At 41.9% G+C, this 25707-nt stretch overlaps 1 protein-coding gene across 2 annotated transcripts in view; it reads left to right on the top strand.

Moving 5' to 3' along the window:
• inpp5a (inositol polyphosphate-5-phosphatase A) overlaps window positions 1-25707 on the top strand; it is a 166981-nt gene that overhangs the window by 25683 nt on the left and 115591 nt on the right. For both annotated transcript variants that reach the window (XM_080017236.1, XM_080017237.1), the window contains exon 2: window positions 21435-21476. In XM_080017236.1, coding sequence (XP_079873362.1) covers window positions 21435-21476 — 42 coding nt within the window. The remainder of the gene's footprint in view (window positions 1-21434; window positions 21477-25707) is intronic.

The raw sequence follows: 25707 nt of genomic DNA, 5'->3' as shown, positions 1-25707 counted from the left end.
GTGTCTAAGAATTGATACAAGTAATAACCTGAAGCTGCAACTATCACCACGTAATATGCGAGACCACCATCTGTCAATTGGCCACCCCTGTGACCACGAAGCAAAGAAAAACTACGGTCTGTCATTTCTCGCTAGTTAGTTAGTTGGGCCTTTTGGTGGCTAGCGCAGCCTAAGTTGTGGAAGTGTGTGTGTGTGTGTGTGTGTGTGTGTGTGTGTGTGTGTGTGTGTGTGTGTGTGTGTGTGTGTGTGTGTGTGTGTGTGTGTGTGTGTGTGTGTGTGTGTGTGCAAAATGGCTATGTAACCTTGTACAAACACAGAAATACAGCACAGACCATTTTATGTTTGTCTGCATATGGGCAAAGTTGTGTGTGCCTACATGCACTTTTTCATGTAAGTGTGTCCTAACAACTGTTTGGACACAGGTGTGTGCGTGTGCATGTACATTTTGCATTCGAGTTTAGTCCCACTCTCGGCCTTATCATATGCGGTCATTGCCCTTTACTCAGGGGGTTATCACATACCCGGTTCCACAGCCACCTGTGTGCAAACACTGCAAAGTTTCCACTCTGGATAGCTCAAACAACCCCACTCACACACTCACACCCTACGTTCAGACATGGGCAATTGGATCACTTCAGGCTTCAGGACAATTTTTGGAGGAACCTCTTTGTGTTGCTTCCAGAGGTTCTGATGCACTTGCAACATTTAGGTAGTGACAAAAATAGAAAGTGACAAACTTGAATAGGCATTAAATGGAGAGGCAGATGAACGGGCAGAGCGAGAGGGAGAGAGAGAGAGTATCCGCAGTCTGTCTGTGAACAGAGTGTCTGTCTATTGTCTGCTGTGAATAACTGAGTGTTAACCCAGTTTCCTACAGTAGTTGAGCGACAGGGAAACGGAGGGAGAAAAGGAATCAGAAAATGAGAATAGAGTGCTTTCAAATGTCCAGGGTCACTCTGGTTGACACCCATTGGTTGAAAGATGTGGCTTCTGGTGAAAAATACTTTTTGCCCAGATAAGGTTATAGTATTATCCAAAACGGGTGTACCATGTTAAAATCATGCTCCTGAACCAGGCTGCTCATAAGCTGTCAACATGGCTATAAAGCAACAGAGACACAGCAGATAGAGAGGCTTTACAAGGTTTGGCATCTGCCATATGTCTGTCTTATAAAAACAAACCAAAAGCATATTGTTCGTAGCCTCTAACTGCGTAGGGACTCACTCGGTTATTATTATTGGATTGATTGTCTTTTCCTGATTAAAACTCTGCCTTTAAACTGGACCGTTTTTGCTGGTTTAGTGGTGTGAAGCTACTTCTGATGTTTAAGGCCCTCCTAATGTGGTGCTAAGCATAATTTCTACATAAAACCGACGTAATATTTGAGCACTCCTAACCAAATCTACATCTCATTGTGTAAGGTCGGGGACAGTCTCCTAGGCCTGCTGGCTCTTCATGTCCTGTCGCCTGATGACTTTGAAATAACAAAAGATAACAAAATAAAATAAACTTTATTAATCCCTGGGTGTAAATTCAGGTAAAAAAACCTGTATGGACATTTTAAGTCAACTAGTATTGATGGCCAAGACCTTGGGCCCCCCTTCCTTTCACCTGCTGGGCCAGATAGAGTTCCGTCCTGGTTGTGTGGTTATTTGGTGGATCCAAGCCTGGCTTAATTATCTGAACATGGAATCAGTATTTTTTTGCTTGTTGCACCATAAAGGCCAAATTATACTTTCCGCGTGATACAATTGTTGTCATCGACTCCTCTCCCCAGACGTCCACACACCTTCCGGATTTGGTGACTGCGCATGTGCTAGAAAAGTAAAATAGACACTCACCTGCACCTTTACCACTCTGTATTTTTACACTTTAACTGATCTCATATGTTTTTGATGTATCAAATCTGCTTGCAGTTGTTTGATTGCCTTTTCACTAGGAGTGCATATTCATTCTGTCTGTGCCATTTATATTGTGTTGGTTTTAACCAGTTTTGCCCACTTCAGATTTCCAGCGAAATTGGGCTACTTTTAAAAATGATGTGAGAATTGTCTAGTTTGGAAATGTACCTCTACCAGGGAAAACATGTGGGCTATTAACTAGAAGACATACACTGCATTAGTTTTTTGTAAAAATAAGCTCCTAAGTGTTAAGTGTCTGGGTCTTGAGCTGCATTTAATTTGTTTTGCTATCTTTTCTTTTTTATTTGTTCTCAGGCCTGTCTAGCAAAAAGAGATCACACTATCAATCTCAACTACCAGAAGAGTCGCCAAGAACCTCTGACATGGCTGATTATCATCTAGCAATATCAGTCACTGAAATCAAAAATCAAATGTTAACGTTTCTTTTGGTGGTTCTTTTTTCTACTAAAGATTTGTACTAAATGACTGGAAACATGCATGTTTTTATCACGTTCTGGTGGAAAATACCTCAGCATTCCTCTATTAGAATTCCTTCATTAGAGGAATCATTAGGGCATCAGAGGGTAAAGGTTACAGTGTCAGCTAATTGTTTTGTTGACCTACAGTGATGTAAAATTAACAACAACAAAACAAAATTAACAGGCTCACTTTAATGTTACTGGACACATTACAGTATCTCGTCAATGGACGGAAATCTGTCTCATCAACATTGCTGCAACAAACGGTATTCTAAATCTACTTCCTCCAGTTGAACTCATTTCCATTAGGTGAAGACTGTAAACCAAGTTTCAGACTTTTGGGGAAACTGTCTGTCTCACCTCATGCCCTCATAAACTGTGACAGGCAACGTTGTCGTGCATATACACTAATGACTGTATATATCTGGGAATTTAAACTTTAAATCATTTTGCTGGGGACCCCCTGGAACCCCTTCGAGATCCCTTGGTAGTCCCCGGACCTCAGGTTGAGAACCACTGCTCTAAAGGGTCTCTCTCTAACGGCAGTTTGAATTGACCTCATTGTTGGTGAGCCAAAGATGATAAAGGGATAAAAACAATAAGTATACACAGAGAGCGACAGAGAAGCAGACTTGGAGAGAGTGACTGTAGGATATGCATGTATGATATTTTGAGTTTTGCATCTGGACAAGGGGGATTAGACGAGACTTTGTCTCTCAATTCCTGTTTACGCCCTCCATGCGATTGCCAGTACACCCTCCCTTATCCTGTGTGTGCACGTACCGGTGTGTATCCTTGTTTGTGTGTGTCGTGCGCATACGCTTGTCCCATTTCGTGTCTTGTTTCATGTCTTCGCTGTGCGATGGGGGTCAGTCGAGGTCAACAGGACTGCCTCCGGGCACAGGGGTTAACCAGATCATTTAAAGAATGGAAACTGACTGTTAAAATTTGTGAAAACTGATTTAGTGTATTTTATGAGGCCAAGCCAGAGGGTATGGTCAGACTGACTGCAAAGGAACTACAGTGAGAGTACTTTTTCCTTTTTTTTAATTGTTGAGGAGACAGACATCTGTGTAGGCAGCTCAATTGTTTTCTGTCTTCCTGGCATACATGACCACCATTGTTGTCCACGATTGGACAGTTCACAGGTTGTCATTCACATCGAGGCGAGCCTGTTCAGTCAGTGGTGGAGGTGTTTGAAGGGTCACTATTTCTGAATGATGCCCATTTCACAGTGACAGACTAAATGTTAGATTAGATGAGGTTCGATTTTAATATATTGTTCGCTGTAGAGGAAAGTTACCCCTGGCTCCTCTTGTATGCAGTAGATTTAAAATGTACAACTAATGGAAAATGTACGCAGGCCAGAATAAACAGTAGCAGGAAGTAAATCATTACATTGCCAGCGGTGTATTGATAAATGCGAAAATACATTTTCAGCTGTAAAATATACAAGGAAGACATTTCTTGTGAATTCCCCTTCGAAAGACAAATACCTTATGAAAGGTTGAGCTGACTGAAATGGGTTATTTTCACACTTTATACATATCTGCCCGCCCTGGAACTTTCACAGTGGCTGTTTGGTATTGTCAGTTCATTGGAAATGTTAAAAAACAGTTGTTGCGTGATTTAAGTTTGTTGTTAAAAGGGTAATGCAGTGTCCCTCCAAAATATGAGAAATTTGGGTCAATTTTCTTATTTGTGTATGGTAGAATCTGCCAGAATAGTGCTGGACTCAAAGAATTCCTGCACTCAAAGAAAGGCTCAAATGACTGCTATACCAAGGAACCCACAATCAACACTGTTTTTCTTTTTCTTTTCTTTTAAGGCAGTGTAGGAATTCTCCGAAAATAGCTTGTGATGGGCCACTGAGGGGATGTGCATGTGGTAGGTGAGGGTGACTGAAGGAAGGTGAGGAGGGGGTAGGGGAGTTCCACAAGAGGTCCCAGGTCATGGGAATCAACCATCAGACACGCTTCAAGACATCAAATTTACATCCCACTCAGTGTGTGGTGCTTGGGTTCTTTCCAAGATCCCTTTATCTCACATTCTGTAGTGCAGTGTTCCCAACCTATCTCATCTCATCCCCGCAAACAGGTTGAGGATGATGTTTGCACATTCACTCAAACTGGTTTCAGGTAAATTAGACTTTGACAGGTAGTAGATTGTAAAACTGAAAAATGACAAATGTACCCAGTGTCTGGGACTTTTTGCTTATTAGGTAGTTTGAGTGCTATCCTGATACCTCTGGGGCAGGAAATAATTAATTTTAGCCCTTGTTGAGACTGTGTGTTGTGGAAACCTTCTGCTTATTTTGGAACTGCAGCATATTGGCCCATGCTAAAGGTCAAAGCTTTGGGGAACAGTTGTAAGACTAATCTCTGCTCGAGATTTAGCCCCGTTTTGGGCATAATTTGGATCTAGATAGGAGGGGTTTGCATTTATCTGGGGGAGCCTGGCTTGGCCTGTTTTTGGTGCTGCTATAGAACTAGATAACTACTTGGTCGTTGATATGCTGATGACTAGGACGCAACATTTGTCTCTCAGCTCTAAATAGCGGCTGGTGGCATAAGCGGTCGTACTTTGGCAAATAGGCATAGCTCTGATTCTTAACTTTCAAATGATGCGGGGAAAAAATAAAAAGTCAAAAGCCACCAAATGTACCTAAAGTCTGCGGTGGGTTACATATGGAGACATTCTACTTCAGTCTTGGTGGACAAGTCCCCTATCACCCCCCCCCCCCTTCCCCTCTGCTCCTTACTCGTTGTTTCTCTTCTCTTTCTCTCCCATGTCCCTTTCTTTCCCTTTCCACTTGGTCCCTCTCACCCACTCCCACTCTCACAGCAGGAAGAGCCCAATTATAGAGATATCAGGCCCATGCAGAAAACGTGATAGCCTGTGAAATGTCTTCGGCGTCACACAGAGACGATGTTTGTCCTGCCCCAGTGCAAACAGGATGCCGTGCACAGGAGAGTGCCGCAAGATAACGCAAGACATAAGGGCAGACAACAGCAGGGGAAGACGAAAAAAGTGATCTGAATGGGGAGACATGAGAATGGAACAAGCAAGCGAGACAGATGGAGAAGCAGGGACACTGATAATTACGGCAGGGTATTGTTTAAAAAATTCCGATACCAGTACTGATACCAATTCTCTTAAAGTTACCATTGGAGTACTTACTTTGATACCTTTTTTTTCTGCTATACCCATGTGAATGGAAGCATTCAGTTGCGTAAAATGCCACCACTCCTCATCCAAATAATTTCTACACAAATACGTTTTGAAAGTGTTCAAATTATTGAAATATTTAATAAATAACTGTACAAAACTGTACAGTTAAGTATTTGGGCAGTGTAATTTTAAACAAATAGCCGGTACAGCGGAATGATTACATTGAGGAAAACCTCTTTTACTGTTCGTATGGACACCTGACTGTTGTTTTAAGACAGACTTGAAACATTGTGAACCTATCCTTTAACACAATGTTGTAGTTGCAGTGAGACAATCACATGTCACGTTAAATTGAAAAACGGCTGTGGTGATTGGCCGTCTTGTAGCCGCTGCAGTAGTGGGCCAATCACACGTCGCATTTAATCGAAGTCGATACAAATAGTCATTTATTTTTAGATCTCGGTACAAAAAGGATCAAATGCAGGTATGCTTTGACTGGAGAAGTTTTGATAGGACTTGGTATTGGGTTATTTCAGTCGATACCTTAAAAGTATTAAGTACCAATACCCAGCCCTGGTGATAATAGAAAATTTGTTTTTAATGAGGAGTTGAATTTTGAGAGAAAAGATGGGGGCCTTGACCCGAAGTCAGGCAGAGCTAGAGTCCAATTGGGCAATGCCATTTAACTAGAATTGTATTCATTTTGGGAACAGGAAGTACATGGGTCTCAGTTGAGGACAACATGCCTAGTGTCTGTGGTGTTTCTCTTCTTATTTGCTGTTGCCTCAGCAATGTGTGCTTATTCATAATTGTCAACATGGCATTATAAATACAATTACAAAAGAGTAATATTTTTTGAGTTCCATACTTATTGGGACAATCAGCCACAATGTGCTTGTCTTCACTGAAACGTACGGATCAAATTCATTTTTGTAATTTAATAGTCGTTGACAGCCACCTATCTCTCCCTCTCTCGGTCTTCGGTCATCCTTAAATTTTGCATGGATGTCTTGGATCGTCTAAATGGACCAAGTTTTACTTTTGAGCTGAGCCCATCTGATAGTGTCCCTCATGGCAGTCAGCTGGTTCAACATGTCTGATAGACATAATATATATATACTGTACTGTATATATATACCCACCCAGCAAAGAACTTGGCCATTCATTTTGAAAGTTTGAATGATGAATCTTGAATTGCATTGACCCCTGACCTTGGGATGTAGGAAAAAAAAAAAATAGAAAGGGTGTGATGCGCAATGTTGTTAAAAGATCTTGAACATTAAACCTTATAGCTATTTAAGCATTAAACAAGTTGTCATTACAGCCCTAAAGGCTGAGTCTTGCTTTCTTGTGTTTTATCTAAATGCTATCCCAGATGGCATGTACAGAAACCTTGATATGACCGGATTGTTGACAGGATTGTGATGTGTTGTTATCCCGGAGCGAGAGTAGGATACAGGAAGAGAGAAGATCAACTATCCTGACACTCCTAAAACACAAACAACCTAAAAGAGTTAAGAGTAAAACAGCAATTGGGTGAAGACAAATTTGACCATCTGACTGATGCGTTTCTAAAATCAAAGCTCAAAGACTAAAATATATTGCCTATATGTAAAGCCAAGACATAGTTTCCTGATTGGAAAATGGACACTGTCTTGCATGTTTATATATTTCTATGTTGTTGAAGGCTGTGACATGAATCACATCAGTCCTTGTTCCCTATGAATAGCTCCTTGCATCCAAGGATGTACCGCCTTGACCCTCAGGAGCTCAGCCATTGGCACTTGATTGTGGGAATGTCCGGGATTTCCTGCGCGTTGTTCCAGGTCCTTATCTTCACGACAAGAGAAGTGATGTTCTGCTTATCAGCACAAATTGTTCCCATGCACTTTGTGTGTGTGTGCTTCGGATGGAATTGGTTAGTATTATTCATTGTATTTTGTGTCTGCTTCTATAATGTATTTTAAAATCCAGACAACCCTTTGGCATTTTAAGCTTGTATTCAACTGCCGGTCACACTGTAGGGCAGTCACGATCATGGAAGACACTTAGTTGTCTGACAAATAATTGTCATTAACAATAGAATTGTCTTTCATTCATTTTCTATAACACATGTAAGAATGCATTCTTCGGCATCTACCAAGCCGAAGAAGCCCAATATACCTAAACCCTCAAAGGAATTCAAATGTAATTCTATATTAATCATACATTAGGTTTACTGCAGTTAAAATAGTTTCACAGAAACTTTTGAAGCTGTTTAACAGATTTTAGGCACAGTATATCATACTGTGCCAAATTACACTGTCAAGCAGATGGACAATTCTGCCTCCCACACCCCTAAGTAAACACAGGAATCAAAATTGAGCTCTGCATTCTGACACATCTTTTAGTTCTATACTCCAGCTCTATAAATCTGCTTTCACACATACACTGCAACCCTGAAATCATCCGGACATTACCCAGATGATCTGCATGTGTGAATGCAAATGTCTGAATCAGTTTGACTGGACATTAACCAGACTTTACCCAGCCAGCAGCCTCGTAGAAAGTATGCGTAATGTCCGATTGAGCGGTATGTGTGAACAAAGCAGGTGATTGTGCGTAGAATTCACAGCGGGCGAGTGGGTGTGTCACGTGTTGTGACATCTCTTCATGCGACTGGTGAAGTCATCAACATGCCCGTTCTCCCAAGGGTGAAGAAGGGTCATTTACCTTTGTGCAGATCTTTGTGCACAGAGCGTAGCTGCTTTGTACTCCTTTCTGCTTTCCTTTATATTCCTTTCCACTCTTTAGTTTATATTGCGGATACCTCCAAATACATGGAGTATCAAGGCACAAAAACCACAATTTCTCATAAATCCTTGTCTGCCATCTTGGGTGTGCTGTAGAACTCCGCAGTGTCATGCGTCATATCCTGCCTCCTGCGCGCACTACTCAGGCTCTGCCCCTTGCCTAAACCAAACAGAACATTTCCAGGTAGTGTAAACGTGTCTGACACAGACAACCTCCGGTTGTGTGCTACATGTGTAAAAGGGCAACTCAGGACCTGATTATCTGGACATTGTCCGGAGTTCATGTGTGAAAGCAGCTTTTCAGGTATATTGCCAGAAATGTTATCAAGATATGTCATTTTATATTGATCGATGACTTTAATTATCATGATATATATTTCATAATAATTCTCAATTTACAGTTTTAAGTGTTGTGTCAGTTTCACCTACCACACGCCACCCAAATGGCGTTTCAGCGACCTCAGAGACACAAAAGACGGGGTTGTAGAAAACAACACAAAATTATTGTGGAGAGGAGGCTTGATAGAACATGCCCCGGAGCAGATGGACACAGGGCACGACAGGGGCTCCTCTCCTGAGTGTGTGTGGGGATGGGGGTTTTACCTGTTGCACGTTAGACCAACCAACAAGCAAAAGGTATGAAGCCACTCTGATCCTGGGCCCCCAATAACCTAGATCCATGTTAGGTGTGGCTGCTCAAACCACACTATCCCCACACCATAGTGTATTCTCATGGCCTTACGTTAAACCCTGAATAAATATAGTAAAAAAAAAAATGTAAACAAAGAGATAAATAAATGAAATAAATAAATAAATAAATAATTAAATAAATATATATTGTATTAATTTTAAATATATAATGTAATCATCAGTGCCGTCTGAGAACAGTAAAATGGCTGGCGGGGAGAAAGTGGAGAAAGCGCTCCTGCTGTACGATTGGCTGTTCATGTCGTGTCTTCATAGGTAGAGGAAAACGGACTCCATATCGAACTGAATCGAAAATAAGTCTCAAAGTTATCATCGTTATCATGGAAGTTTTTATCGTGAAATTTCGTCGTTTTATCGCCCAGCCCGCCCAGTTGTCCGGCAGACAACCTGTTGTGCCAAAGTCGATGAGAATGATTGATACAACTGTGTATTTCACTGTGCTCTATCAAACACTAATCATTGTACCCCTATAATCCACGGTCGTTAATATGCCACAACACCTTTACCACAACTAACTCTATCCGTCACAACTGCTTTTACCATCATTTTTTTTCTTACGGCCCGAGCATGCCGAACCTGGGAGGAAAAAACCCCCCCAAAAAAATATTACTCTCAGTTGTTCTCTGTCCAAGAAACAGAGTAGGCACAATCATGTATAAGAAGGGACGATAAAGGGCCCAATTAGCTAATCTAATTACAGACATGCTTACTACAAGAAGCCATGTCAAATTAGCCCTCTTGAGCAGGAGAGATGCTGTAAGCAGCCCACATTACGGGGGAGAGGGTAAAAGTGAATTTTGGAGGACACGGATCAAAAGGAAAACCAGCGTGCAGAAAAGCCTTTATCTTTCTGGCTTTGTTCTCCATAATTGCTTTTGCGTCGCGGTGGCTCTGGGAGTGATTCACAGTTCAAGAGGCTCCCTTTGCTATTTCAGCTGTTGAAAATCTCTGGGCGTGTTCAGAGCCATTTGTTTGGGGGAGCACTGTTTTGGGGGCCTTTCAAGGGTTTTGCTAGGGCTGGGTGATATTGTTATAATATTGTTATACGAGACAAGATATCGTCTGGGAATTTTCTTCTTGTAATATAGTAAAATATTATCTTTAAGGCTGCCTTACAGTAATCTAATGCCATTTTTTGAACTTCATAGCTGATAAGCCTGTTGTATTGTTCCACAGGATTATGAGTGGAGGTGCTTAATGTCTGCACGTCTTACTTATGATTTGGGCTTGTCTTGTGCGGGCGTGCCCGGGTTTCTGTTGAGTTCTCTCTCTCGCTCTCTCTCTCTCTCTCACGTAAGTGCTTACAGTTGTTGTCTATCACTTTGCCGCCCCACTCGCTCGTCTTCCTGTTTTGGGTTGAAGAGCTGTAGTAGAGTGCTGTCAGGCTATGTTTTTGCGGCGGGGCCCATCACCTGAGTTGTGTTGAGTAACAAGTGGCAGTGAGTTGTGAATGGTAGCGTGCCGTTGAGGATCCCTCTGTCAGACTCAGTGCTTCGTTGAGGCTGATCAGAGGTAGCAAAACAAACTTTTAAACCTAAAATAAAACAACATGATAAACGGGATCAACTAAAATATCTAGTGTCCAGACTGTGTTGAAAGTAAAGGTAACGCGATTCTCTACAATTTACCATTCTTTACTGTGTTGCAGTTACAACAATTAAGTTCAAGCACTCTAGAAGTACTCTATTTCCTCTTAAAGTGAAATATTGTTGCAGAACTTGAACCATTGTTATTAAAGGCCAATGCCAGTATTTCTCTTTTGCAAGTTTGAGATGTTTTGCTATAGCCTCCCTGCTGCAATGCATGGGTTCCACAATCACTGATGAGGTCATCGATCGGTTATCAACACTCTTCCTGAAGTGCAAAGAATTTCTTTTGCAACATTTCTGCAATTTCCCTCAAGGGATGAATATCTTTGAAGTATCTTTCTGTATAACTTTTCTCTGTGCAGTGTAGTTGTATTTTAGTATTTGCAATGTCCCATGATCAATAAGTCATCAAAACTGAAAGTGCAACTGTTTTGTGTAAAATTGCACAAATTACACGAACTTTTATTACAGTATAACATAGAGCTCCAAACGCATTATACAGAAACTATGATATATTTCAAACCTATTATTACCATACTACCTAACTACCTATTATTATTATTATTATTATTATTATTATTATTATTATTATTATTACTTTTGAATCTATTAATTATATAACAATTTATCAGTCTTCAAAATATCCTGCGACCCAACAGCTCAATAGTACAGAGCAGAGAAACAACCATGTGAAAGGAACAGGCAATGGTGCAGCAGGTGTGCCAGGGCTTCCTCCGCTGTCCCTCCCTGGCCGCGACACTCTCCGGCCAGGCAGCGCATAGTGGGGATGAGGCCCCCCGGAGCTGATACGGTGGATCTTCCCCAAGCACCAACTTGAACTCGAATTCCTCCTTTTCCCAGCCAGAGTCCTGAGCGGCCCACATCCCTGCAAAAGCAGAGCGATTAAGGAAAGAAGCCGCGATTTTCAGTGTCTGGTCTGACACAGCCGGAGAGCGTCCCGCGGTCCGCCCCAAACGTCCCCGCATATAATCACAGAGCGCAGATTCAGGAACTTTTAGAACTGTCGGACGACAATGATGATTATATTAAATATTCAAATGAATATAATATATATTTATAAATTATTTATTTTATTTATCTCTTTTTGTTAACATATTTTTTATTTTATTTTTTCAGTGTTTCAGGTAAAGCAATGAGAATACACTTAAAATTGTAAATTGAGTGTTATTATTATTAAATATATATTGTAATAATTATCGATCAATATAAAAAGATATATTGTGATAACATTTTTGGCCATATCGTCCAGCCCTACCCCAAGGGTTAGAAATTCTGAGCAAGTATATTATGTGAGTTGCTGAAAGGCATCCTTATAAGACCACACTCCGTAGTCCTCAAAACAAATTAGCGGCTTTGGAACCATGCAACTGTGGTTTTTGCCAGTATTTTAATTTCCTGTTTGTGATGATAATTATCTCCTAAAATCCCCAGCTGGGTGTAATGTTCATTCCCTCTCATCTAGAGCCCAGTATGTGCGTACGTACAATGTATAATGTAAAATGCGTTCTACATTTGTTTTTCCTCTCCGTTCAGCATCCCACTGGCCATCTTTTCGAGAGCTAGCATGCTGTGTTTGTTTTGGTGTGTGGGCACATGGTGGGAACAGCTCTGCTTTGGTCTGTTTCTGCAGCGTTTTATTTAAAAACAACTAATATATGCCCTCTCTGCCTCTCCTCCTGGCTCCTCTTCCACACTCATCCTCCTCCTTCTTACCCGGCCCTCCATCCTGGTCTGGAGTGCCGGGGGAAATCCCTCAGGAGCCAGCCTCATTCCGTCCTTTTGAAGACTGTCTGCTCTAATTATTGGGGCTGGGTTAAAAAAAAATGGATTCAATTCCATCGTTTCATTTTCTGAATCGATTTGAATTAAATGAAATACCACATTAAGTGGTTGGATTGAAGTGTTTACTATCTGTATTAGACTGAATGAGTTCCAAACTGAGTTTGAAACTGAGTTCTGTGAAATATTTTTGGAATGGTGTTAGGACGTCTGATGGCATACTGAAAAATTGTTAGCAATTCTCATTATGTATAAGCTGTCAACACATCAATATCGATTGGTTATATATATTGGTTTCAATTGAATCGCAACCCTTCGTATCAAAATCTAATTGAAACGTGAGATCCTGCCTGATACCGAGCCCAATAAATGATTATTATTTTTCCACAAAATTTGTACCAAACTACTCCGATGAGGGCTTGCGTAAGATACTTCGGGGGCATGCAACATTTGACACTTGACCTCTCGACCCCACCCTTCCTCCTCAATTCAACTCATCCCTACCCCTCTCTGCCGTCTCCGGTCGAAGGAGGAGGCAGAGGTTGGAAAGTTGGGAAGGGAGAGGAGATGTGCAGTGGCCTGTTGGGGATTTGCCAGTTGCCAGGCCGGCCAATCAGTGAAGTCCCCCGCCGGTACTCCAGCTGTTCGCCTTCCTCCAGCACTCCCTCTCTTCCTCCCTCCCTGCCAACCCCCACCTCCCCTCAATCACAGCCCTCCATCTAGACGGAGATATTTTTAGCCGGACGCTCACTCCCCTGAAAGCCAATAACCTCCTTTCTGACGCACGCACGAACACACACGTTGATACACAAGAGATATGACTGAAAGCCGTCTTATACACTTGTACCCAGTAGATCCAGTTTTTTAATTAAATAACTTTTTTTGATGACTTTTAAGAATCAGGAGTTGTTTGTGTTGGATAGAAAATATAAAGAGGGCCTTAACTCAAAAGTACGTTTTGTAAATTAATGGTTGTTGTAAATTGTACATTTATGGTTGTTCAGCAATTCATACATAATGCTAAATTCTCATTGACTTGATTTCTTAGGTCCGTTCCCTCCACAGCTCAAAGTAACGCCCACCTTACTTTTTAAACATTAGTAACTGGAAATGCCCGCGTTGCTGAGTCGTGATATAGCGGAGAAAGAAGAGAGCGAGCTTTTCAAGCGTTCATTTCCATTCAGTTGACAAGGGGGTGTGTGTGCTGCAATCCACTCTCAATACTCTGAACAGCAGAAACCGACCACTTTCTGAGTATTTTCTAAAAGGAAGAGGTGGGAGAAACGGAAACTTCAGATAATGTTGAACACCAGCTGACGTTGTGTCGCCACTGCCGACGTCCGTGTCGGTACTGACGCGGTAAACATTTCCAGTGTAACAGTGAGTTCCACCAACCAGAGAAGTCCCTGTTACACTTTAGGATTGCGGGTAGTGAAGTACTTCTCCATGACATTGGGAATGAAATAATATCATGGTCAATTTGTGCAACGGGCAAAATATATCATCAGTGTTTTTCTTAGAACAAGGTCGGGATCATATGGACTTGTGGCTTCTACAGAGGCATATACGACCGTTCGGACTTATGACCTGCTCTCCGACCAGTCGGTATTGTACGGCGTCTCAGCGTCAAGCATCTTATCCCGCGTCACCCTTTCTCAGTCTCGTTCCCGCAGCCTGTCAGTATTCACTGCACTGGCGTTCGCAATCTCCAAGACTGAAATTAGGCTAAGGGGGCGGGCCCTCGCTTATCGCTTATAGTCTTTCAGTCTAGCTTGGGTGGTTGCGACATTATTGCTAATAATCAAAACCTCGCTTCAGAATATGAATGGGATTTTCACTTCTCACTACTTTACTACTCACTGAGCTCTATTGATGATGGAAAAGTATTCAAAGCACTCTCAAAGTTGGCAAAGGTCCAGGACATTTTTGTGTAATTTCTCAATTTCTTTTTCAATGGAATATTCAATGGTGTAGCTAATCGTAATGGCCTTTCATAATTCCCATTTTTTTCTTTTGACCTCAGTAAATTGAATTGCGGAAAACCGCTCAACAGGATGGTTTCAACCACAGTAGCTTGTAGTTTCTCAACGCGACTCAGTGTGGCTGGCTCATGTGTCTAAATTCTGAGGAATGTTTCTATTTTCATTGACAGTCACTGTCAGACAAGGTTGCAAGTGAGGCACGCATGTTAATGCTGTGTACATGCTTCTGTACATTCACATGTGCATAGAAAAGCCACACAGCATCCTTCATATCACCTTGGAGCCTGAAGGCAGCTTTTCTCTGTGTGTGTGTGTGTGTGTGTGTGTGTGTCGTAATAGAAGCAGGTGTAACCTAGCAACTGTTTTTTATTTTAAGGCCCCTCAGTCAAAACGGTCTTCATCAGATAAAAGCGGACAAGAGTGAATGAATGTGAACTATAGTGGTAATGAAAGGGTGAGTGAGAAGAGGGGGGGGGGGGGTAGCGATGGGGCCGGTGTTTTTGAAATGATATGACCCAAAGATTATGGTCTGGAACTTGTTTTATGACAGAAAAGTGCAGAGATACATTTCTAAACTTGTGTTGATGCACAGTAACAAGCAAGTCCCTAAGTATTCAACTCTGCACACCAGGAAGGAAATATCGTTTTTTCTTTTCATTCAGATATTTTGTGCCATGTGTAGGCAGGGGGTAACTTGCTTAGAAAGATGAAACAAGGGAATGTGGGAAAACTTTGAAAACTTCCAAATTCATGGAAGTACAGTAGATATTCACAGTTAAATGAGATAATGCATCAGAATAGTACCTTAAAGCTGTGTTAAGTAAAGTTCAAGGAGATGACTATTGATGTTAACAAACTTTTACGCCCCCTCCCATCTGCTCTTTGCAAAGTGATTTCATATCTTCCTATGGTGGCCGAGATAAGAAAAAGTGCAGAGTTGCTGAGAATTGATAAATTGGAAAAAACTTGCACCAATGAAAACAGTTGGTTCAAAAGCACATGTTGCGGTGGATTGGCGAGGTGATTTCTCAGGGCAATCGGCAGTATTGAGTAATGCTTCACATTACAGGGAGTCTTCTGATTCATATTTATGAGCAGATAAAGCACATAACTTACACTGGTCAGAAGTAAATAACATTGATCATCTCGTTCCAATGCCACCTGTCAAGGGGTGGGATATATTAGGCAGCAAGTGAACAGTCAGTTCTTGAAGTTGATGTGTTGGAAGAAGTAAAAATGGGCAAGTGTCAGGATCTGAGCGACTTTCACAAGGGCCAAATAGTGATGGCTAGACGACTGGGTCAGAGCATCTCCAACATGGCAGATTTTGTGGGGTGTTCCTGGTATGCAGTGGTAGGTAACTACTGAAAGTGGTCCAAGGAAGGACAACCAGTGAACCAGCGACAGGGTCATGGGCACCCAAGGCTCATTGACGTGCGTCGGGAGCGAAGTCAAGCACGTCTGGTTCGATCCCACAGAAGAGCTACTGTAGCACAAATTGCTCAAAAAGTTCATGCTGCTATGATAGAAAGGTGTCAGAACACACAGTGCATCACAGCTTGTGTGTATGGGGCTGCATAGCCACTGCACTGCAAAAATTGTTCAGGAATGGTTTTAGGAACATCACAAAGCGTTCAAGGTGCTCACTTGGCCTACAAATTCCCCAGATCTCAATCCAATTGAGCATCTGTGGGATGTGGTGGAACAACAAGCCTGATCCATGGGGGCCCCACCTGCAACTCCCAGGACTTAAAGGATCTGCTGCTAATGTCTTGGTGCCATATACCACAGGACACCTTAAAGTCTTATGGAGTCCATGCCTCGACAGATCAGAGCTGTTTTGGCAGAACGAAGGAGACCTACACAATATTAGGGCGGGTGGTTTTAATGTTGTGGCTGGTCAGTGTTTCTATACATAGCTAACCTATTGTTTTTTGAGTCTGTGGAGGAGGAGAACCAGGAGGCCCATGTGGTGGCCATGTGTTCTGACAGACCCTCATAGGGGTCCTGACCCGGCAGGAATGTTCCATATTATTTCTCTCAGCAGGGATCCAGTGGGCTGATGGGGAGTGGTCCCTGCGTTTGGTCATGACCTCTGGTGGTATCTGCCTTAAGCTGGAGATTTGCTTTGTCCATCTCAATTTCAAAGAATGCTACATCAGTCGCTCCGAGGACAGAGATTTGGCATCTCCAATCAGAAGAGATAAGATAAAACTTCATCTTGAAGCAAATGGCTGTTTATACTTGTCCGGATGAGGTATTAAAGGAGAATCTAAAATAGAGAGGGGGGGGGGGGGGGCAAGACCTCACCTTTATAACAGTACAATTCATTAACAAATTAAACATTGGGGCCTTTAAAAATCCAAATCCTCCTTATGTGAAGGCACACTCTGCCTGGCTCACCCAGCTCTGCTAGTTTGCATTGAATTGGCCACATTCACAATCACGGCATTTGCAAGCTGCAAATGTGTTGGCATGGCTACAGGATAGCCAAATAGGATTGGCTTTTCCAATTAGGAAAACCTGACTTTTAGAAGGTCCATGGCTCTCAATTTTTTGAGGCTGGCTCATCCTGGAAATTGACAACGTAGTTGCTGTTTGTCTTATACCCCCTATCTTAATTCAGCTTCAAATGAAATCTGGCCTTGCGGTGTGGGTTCTACATTGTTTATATTTCTATCACTATGACGGGAAATAAAGGTCTCAATGTAAGATACGGCCTGTGTGATGCTGTTGGCTCAGAGAGAATAACGGTTGAAGATTCAACAACCTTTGATGACTGATTTCAAGTAGATTGCCTCTGAAACACCCAAGGAAAGAGTCTATTTATTACCCTCGCTGTCAGGAAAGTAGGCCATCGACCGAGAAACGGAGAGGAATAGGCATAGATGTAGAGAAAGTGAGAGAGAGAAATAGAGAGGGGGTGGAAAGAACTCAGTGGAATAAACGGGGGGTGGATGTATCTCTACCTTTTTGCCAGTGTGCCGGCCTGCTCTCTAATTAAATGCAAATTAACTTTTGATGTGCTGTGGGAGGTGGTGAGGTGCTGAGGAGAAGCACCGGCCCTCCCGCTCCTCTATTAGCCCACTTCCTCTCTAGGCTTGGCTGGCAGTGGTTGTGATTGGAGGGTGGTAGGGCATGTCTGGGCTCCCCTGGGGCTCCCTGGCTCATCCTCTGGGCCGAGGTCAGCATCTGTTCCCCAGGATTGCAGCCCAGCTAGCCGTACTACAATTGGTTCAGCCTAATTAGAAAGATCTAGAAAGTATAAATAAAATGGAGTTATTTATTTCTTCGAGATGCAGAAAGTTTCTCAGTTTCTTAACTCTGGTTTCTTAACTTTGACACACAACTTTTTTTAGTTTTCTAATTTGACAAAGTCTGTCAAATCTGTTTCAACTATTTGCTTTCAGCTCTTTAATTAAGTCTTAATCGGCACTGAAAAATCCACAGACATATCACACATGTCAATATAATAGCAGCATCGTGATATGAGACAAGATATCATCTGGGGTTTTGGTTATCGTGCTGTTGCAATAGTTAAATGTTGTCTTTTTTCATTACAGTAAAGTAATGCAGTTTCTGGAATTTCATAGACTGTTCGAACCAACACCTCTACCTGATTGGTCATAATTTACATATTACTAATGATACAACACCGAGCAGCATATAAGATGAAGCAGCGTGCCCAAGCCCCTGCAAAGGATTGTTACTGTTTTTAAATCTTCACACCATAAACAGGTTGTCAGGTGGCCATTTTGTGGTTTGAATCTCTCTTTATCCCACTTTTTCCATTTCCCTATCGCTTTTCTTTCCTCTCTCTCTCTCTCTCTCTCTCTCTCTCTCTCTCTCTCTCTCTCTCTCTCTCTCGCTCTCTCTTTCTGTCCATGTGATTAATGACAAGGTCCAGTGCTTATGTCCTTATATAGACCTATGCTCTGTCGAAACTGGCAGGGGCCAAGTTTGAGCCTGGGATTGTGAGGTACACACACACACACACACACACACACACACACACACACACACACACACACACGCGCACACAGGATTTTCCAAGGTACTCAGGTGCTCTTGGAAACATCAGCATATGACAGCATATATAATTAGAATCGTTTAATCTCCCAGTTTGTTGTTTCTGTCATGTTTTGTAAATAACTAATTGTCTGTAAATATACACATCTTATTACAGGGAATCTTCGTATACAGTACAAGAAAAATCTGTCTACTTTTTTTTTTGCAATAGTTTAGAATTTTTTGATACATTAGCAGCCGTTGTGCACAAAGACAAGCAGTTCTCATGAGCTATTACTGTAGGTCTTGCAAGGAACAAGTGGCTACCTGGTCCACTGAATGTTCATCCATACTCACACAATCTAAAATCAAACCAGTTTGAGGATATAAGCGATTAAGTTCAGGGGGATTGAGCAGAGATTGACAGGTCTGAGGGTGATGGGGATTTCCTCCTTAACAGTGAATCCAGACCGGACTGCCTGTTTTGAGAGCTTGAACCCTAAGCAGTCACCGAGGGAACAGTGGAATGGCTGGCACAGATCAACAACATTTCAACTAATCCCTGGTGATATATTTTGCCCGTTGCACAAATTGACCATGATATTATTAATTGTACCTTAAAATCAGCTGAGGCTACATTACTTACCTGTGCTTGTCTGAGTCTCTCCTGCCTTCTGGAAACATCTTGAATGAACAAAATGAATGTTATGTTCCTTCCTGGGTTAGAATGACGAGATGGGAAATCAAGAGTCAACCTAAATGTTCCCATGTAGTTAGGTTTTTGTCTCTGTGAACACTGACATTTTAATGTCAAACAGTTTTTTACAAATTGGTCCATTTTTGTCATTTTTAGTGAGGCCTAACCTAGCGTATAATTGCTTACGGTGAGGAATCGGTAGCATGTGTGTTGTAGTTGGAAGTAATAATTTGTTGGTGTGGTTTCCAACGAGACTGTAGCTGTTGCCTGATATTTATAATTTTAGTGAAGAATATAAAAATTGTACAGGATATATCCGGAGAGAAAGATGCTGCCGTACATCTCAGCGATCTCTCTGTGCATTCGCAGACACACACACTCATGCACGCACACACAAGCACGCACACGAGCAAGCACGCACACACGCACGCACAGACACGCGCGCGCGCACACACACACACACACACAGAAGCAAAGCAGTTCATCAGACACAGAAGCAAAGCAGTTCATCAGACCTAGTTATCGACATCGAGAGATCTCTCCTTAAATGGTAGACTCCCACAGCATAGTCTAAATGAGCGCCAGAACTGGGAATAGCCTTTTAGAGCGAAGGAGGGAGAGAGGAAAGAAATGGAAGGAAGCAGAATCAGACGAAGAAGTTAAGGAAGGAGAGAGGGATGCAGCAGAGAGTATGTCACTGACGTGCTGGATGGATTTCCTATTAGAAGTAGGTCACTTGTAATCAGCGCTTGGTTGCGCACATATCTGCAATTCGCAACAGAAAACACCTTGATTCTTCAATGTGTGTGTGTGTTTTTCTTTTGGAACATAGGTCTGGAAAATGAATGGGGGAAAAAAAAAAAAAGTCAGTGCCATAGATGAGTCGTAGTTGTTGATAGATGTTGATAGTTGAGATTTCATAGGTGATTTTTTGACAAAATCATTGAACTATATTGAATAACCAAAATAGCAGTTGATATCTAAGAATCTGGCGATATACTGTATGTCAGAGTTTCCGTTACAAAGAATTTGTGCTGTTCAGCGTGTCCTGGGAGATTTAAATTTCCCGGACAAATGGGAAGGATTCCGGTCTAATATTATCTGTGTTTATTGAGCTCTAAAACAATTGACAGGCAGGTTTCATAGAAAGTGGCATGTAGATGTATAATATTTTTTATTGAATATTCAAAGTAAAATAAGTCCCATTAGTTTAACTATTTTAAAGATAAATAAATAAATAAATATAACGAATATTACTACTTGAAATCAAATTCTTTCTGTTCTTGAACAATAAATAACAAGTGTAGCCACTTTAATTAACATTTCACTAAAATAACATTTTGATCAAAAACAAAATAAATATGACAAGAAGGTCTAAATAAATAATAAAGTTTGTGATGTTGTCCGTCTCCGTGGGGACGTCCTGTCGACATATTTTACACAATGAATATTTACCGTCCGCTTGGGGTCAGAACTTAACTATCCAAAAAAAACGCCAAACTATGGATGTCTGTGTCCTTATGACATCATCTTTCTGCTTCTCCTCAGAGTTCTAGACGCTGCGCTTTGTCTCCGCTCTGTGTATGTCTGTTTACAAGCGCAACCTGTCCATGAGGGAGGGGGCAGGGCTCATTTCTATATCAACAAACGTGGTTGGTCAGAGGTGAAAGGTCAGCTTTGGATCGTCCAAACTGATTGGCTTTCCGTTGCAACTTGCCTAGCACGGAAATGGTCAGATCTGCGGAATTCTTTTATCGAAATGATCGAGTGCCTTTTATTTCACCATCGGGGAAAGAAATATGGCGATATTTATCGTTATCGTTTTATCACCCAGCACTAATTCAAATTGTGATTCGAGGGGATTATTTTCACCGGACATTATGACCAGAGAGATTTAAACAGATTTTCCTGGTCAAAAAACGGCAATAACCAGATAATGTAAATGCTGCTGTATGTATCGCAATAATGTGCTTGTGAGTCAATACAATGTAATATAATGTAATGTACAATATAATGTACAGTGAGATACTTATGGTTTATTGGAATTCATTTCTATTTAATGAATGAATTTTCTTCAGACAATCTTATTATATACGTATATAACATGGATTATGATCTCTTATGATAAAAATGCTCAACTCATCAGGGTTTGGGGGAGTAGGCCTGAAATCGACACATTGCTGTATTACTGCTATATTGTCCATTGATTAAATAGCCCATTAATGATATATTGTCTTTGAGTCCTAGTACTATGATGTGTAGGTCATGGTAGATATCACTAACTGTTTGTCTCTTCTCTCTTTGCAGCCTGAAAACCTCCAGAAGACCTGGCTGAGAGAGTTTTACCAGGTATGTGACCCAATCCAATCCAAACACGTAGACTATCCATTTCACCCTCTTGGAGTTCATAATTCAGTGTCCATAATATTCACTGTTTTAAGATTATAAGCATTTTGTCAAATAACAAATTATTAAGTTAACAATTCTAAAGGAAAACACTTCATGTTTGTTTTATTCTTGAGGTGAAATGTTATAAATGTTTTTTTAAGGGAGAAAAAGACCATTCTTTTCAGTATGCTTGTCGTTTAGTGTGAACTAATGAAGATATAGAGAATGGATTTATGTCAGGCAGCAATTTTTTAAACTCTTTTTCTGCACAATGCATTATTATTGGTGGAGGGATGGAAATTAAAAGATTCTGTTACCAGCTCCATAACACATTATGCATCTTCATAGCAGTCACTGTCATTTCTTTGTTGTAGTCTTTCCTAGAAAGGCCTTAGAAATAAGTTTGCTGTATGTGTGTGGGTGAGTGTCTGCTCAATTTGAGCTTCTTTCAAAAATTGCATCATGGGACCGTGACTGCACAACCTTGAGGCAAATCCATGTGATGTTTTCACTCTCCCTGCCCTCGCGCCACCAACTTGAACATTTACATAGATTAAATAAAGTGAGGACATGTCTCCTGGTGTTCTGCCGCATGTTTGTCAACCAAAAAAGAATGTTTGAATGTCAGGCGCCCTTTATTTGCGCTTACACCAATCAGCCACAACATTAAAACCACCACTAATATTGTGTAGCTCCCCTTTGATCTGCAAAAACAGCCCATGACCCTGTCGCCGGTTCACCGGTTGTCCTTCCTTGGACCACTTTTGGTCGGTATTAACCACTGCATACCGAGAACACCCCACAAGTCCTGCTATTTTGGAGATGCTCTGACCCAGTCGTCTAGCCATCACTATTTGGTCCTTTTCAAAGTCACTCAGATCCTTACGCTTGCCCATTTTTTCTGCTTCCAACACATCAACTTTAAGAACTGACTGTTCACTTCTGAAGTTTGCAATTGACTCCAAGGTTAACTCACTTGAAAAAAAAAAAATAATGAAAAGCATCTATCTATTGGTCTTTTTTTTTTTAACAAGATTTGGATGAATGACAAAGCGACCTTGATTGGTTTAGACTTTTAGTAGATAAGTAGTTTGATATACTGTAGTAGTTTTCTTTCTTTTTTTTTTTTTTTCACCAAAAAATTGAACTATGACATTGCCCAGAATGCTGTCTCTTGAGAAACACATTGTGTTTCTCAAGCCAAAACTGCTTCAACCGTGCCATGTTTCATATCTTACCTTCTGATCTGCATAGGAACGCCTGACAAACCACAACTCTTTCCACTGGGGTGAGGGGAAGTGAGGCTAAACTAGCACGCACATACACACATACACACACACACACACACACACACACACACACACACACACACACACACACACACACACTCCGATATACAGTAGTAGAAGATGTCCTACACGTATAAAGAAGTATAAATACCCTAAAAGGTCCTCTCCTTTTAACAGTAAACACATTGGAGTGCTTGATATTAAATGTATTCAAGTAACAATAGTAGAACATCATGACCTCCTATTTTGGCACAAAGATGCATTCCAATTCCCTTAATACTTTTACGTGTTGGTTAATCGAATCAAATGATGGTCGGCAACCGTGGGGGTTGGGGTGGATGAAAGAGATATTTATTTAAAATTAAAAATATTAATTCCCCTTCAAATGAATTACTTAAGAAAACCCCTGCAGATAAACAAACATATAAACACACACACACACACACACACGCACGCACGCACGCACGCACGCACGCACGCACGCGCGCGCACACACACACACACACACACACTGTACAAAGACACACCCACAGCCACACACTTACACAATGCTGCAAAGTAAAACATAAACAGAGACAACAAGATGGAGAAGTTATAGAGCCAGGGAGAAAGAAGAGTGGTGAGATGAAGTGAAGTGTAGCGGAACCTACACAAATACAATAAGTGGGCCTCGGAATGATGTAAGAAAAGGAAACAAAGGATAAAACTAGCGATGATAAGCATCAATAAAGAGTTGTACAACTGCATCGTTTTTGGACCTTACCCTGATTACCCTTATTATGCAGCTAAATGGCACCTTTCCTATGGCTTGGTGGAGGTGGACGGCTGGCAACCAAGAGTCTTTAGTACCTTGAACAGGCCAGGTCAAAGGTCTGTCTACATATTAGGGCTGAGAAAATGAATGTGCTCATTTTGAGTACATTTTCTTTTCTTCTTTTTGTTTTGTGCTGCATTTCATTTACTTCCTGTCCTCTGCTGCCAGTCTGCTAATGATGGAGAACAACAACGTTGAGGATTGAGTTAAGTTTGAAAGCCCAATTTTATTCCCACACAGTTTAAATGGAGCTACACAAATATTCAAGCCCCTTTCCCTGTGACCAAGCCACCTATTTATATTCCTATTATATTCACTGCATAATGTTGGAGTGGGCATACATAACACATGGCTCTGATACGCACCTGGAGCGTTTTTTCTCCCTCAAATATTGCAAATAATGAAATGATAATGTTGCCTTCGACATTTGGTTTCAGTTAATGCAAACGGGAGATTCCAGTGCAGTAATAAATGTTTGGGTTGTGCTACAACCCTGGTTTTACGACTGAAGAACGAGAGTTCTTACTCGGCCTAAAGCTTTCTTCAGAAATCTCCACTGAATAAAGCTGAAAGCCCCTTTAAACCAACCAAGTCGCAACTTGGCCCTGACAGCATGTGATTAGGCCACTCATCATATGGCCTGCCCCCCCCCCAGTATATGTACTGGGCCTGTCCTACATCCTCTGAAATATTATTTAGTTCTTAAGCGAGCTGGTCAGTGAGGCCACTGGTAAGAACTATCGTTCTTCATTCGTAAAACCAAAGTTGTAACACAACCAAAGCATTTTACTTAATTACGAACTCAAGTTCTTACTATGCCATATTGTATACCCACCACCCTCACTGACCACAACAAAAACAATTTCAACATATAAGAACCCATCATAGGGTGCGGATTCTGCATACAGCTGAGCTTGTATCACCTGTATCACCCAACCACTTAGCGTTACACATGCAGGCTCCCACCTGGCCATTGTCAAAACAGCCTGCGCCAGTGCTGACGCTGTCATGTAGAGACTGCAGAATCTGGTGAACGTGTGTGGGGTAGCCCAAGAAGCAGCAACGCACATCTCCTCGACCGAAACCCCTCATCACAATGGCCACGAGGTAGCAACACCCCTAGTCGAATGCGCTTTAAGACCTTCTGGGGGTTCCTGCCCCACAGAGTAGAAAGCTAATGAGATCGCTTCCACTATCCAGTTAGAGACTATCTTTGGACAGGGGTTTCCCAATTGTCTGAGATCCATAACAGACAAAAAGCTGGTCAGACTGGCCTACAGAGTGCGTGCGCTCCACATAGACCAATAGTGCCCGGACAGGGCACAGAGGATGCAGCCTCTCTTCCTCCTCTGACCCAAAGGGAGGAGGGGAAAACGAAGAGAGATAATCGTGGTCGATTTGTGTCCTGGTTTTATGTTCTTGGGCTGAAACGCTGGATTAGGTTTCAACGTAACCCTCCGATTATCCGTAAAGAACACCAAGCAGGACTGGTGAACAGACAATGCGGCCAGGTTTCCCACACGTTTTGTGGCCAGAAGCAGTGCTGACTTCAGCGACAAAAACTTGGATCCTACCTTCTGGAGGGGTTCGAATGGGGGTTTCGTTAAAGCATTTAACACCATAACCAAAGTGCATTTCGGAGTCAGCGACCGCGCCCGCGGGCATAGTTGGTGCCTGTCCTGCATGAACCTGGATGCCAAAGTGACTGTCGGGCAGCTTGCCATCCACTCGATTATGAAAGGCCAATATTGGGGCCAGGTATACCTTGAGGGTCGACGGCGCCAAGCCTTTTACATGCAGGCATGCATGGAGGAAATTGTGTATGACCCCCATATTATACCGTAATGGGTCATCTCCACGCATTGGTACAGTGGAATGTATTTTTCATGTCAAAACTGGGGTTGAGCCGACGGTCCAACAGCATGAATCTCCTCTCCATAGTTGCTCAGGTCCTCCGCACCTTCCTGCTCCTCACCGCCGAAGCATGCAGCTGCTGAGGTTTGGCCACAGGTGGCAATGCGTCACCACTAAAAACCCCATCACATGACCTGTGTCCTGCGCTGCATCCTTGACCAACGTGAGGCAGAAG

The sequence above is a fragment of the Zeus faber genome (genome assembly GCF_960531495.2).
Source record: "Zeus faber genome assembly, chromosome: 16".
NCBI lineage: Eukaryota > Metazoa > Chordata > Actinopteri > Zeiformes > Zeidae > Zeus > Zeus faber.
The sequence above is the reverse complement of the archived record's forward strand: the minus strand, read 5'-3'. Positions and strand labels throughout refer to the sequence as shown.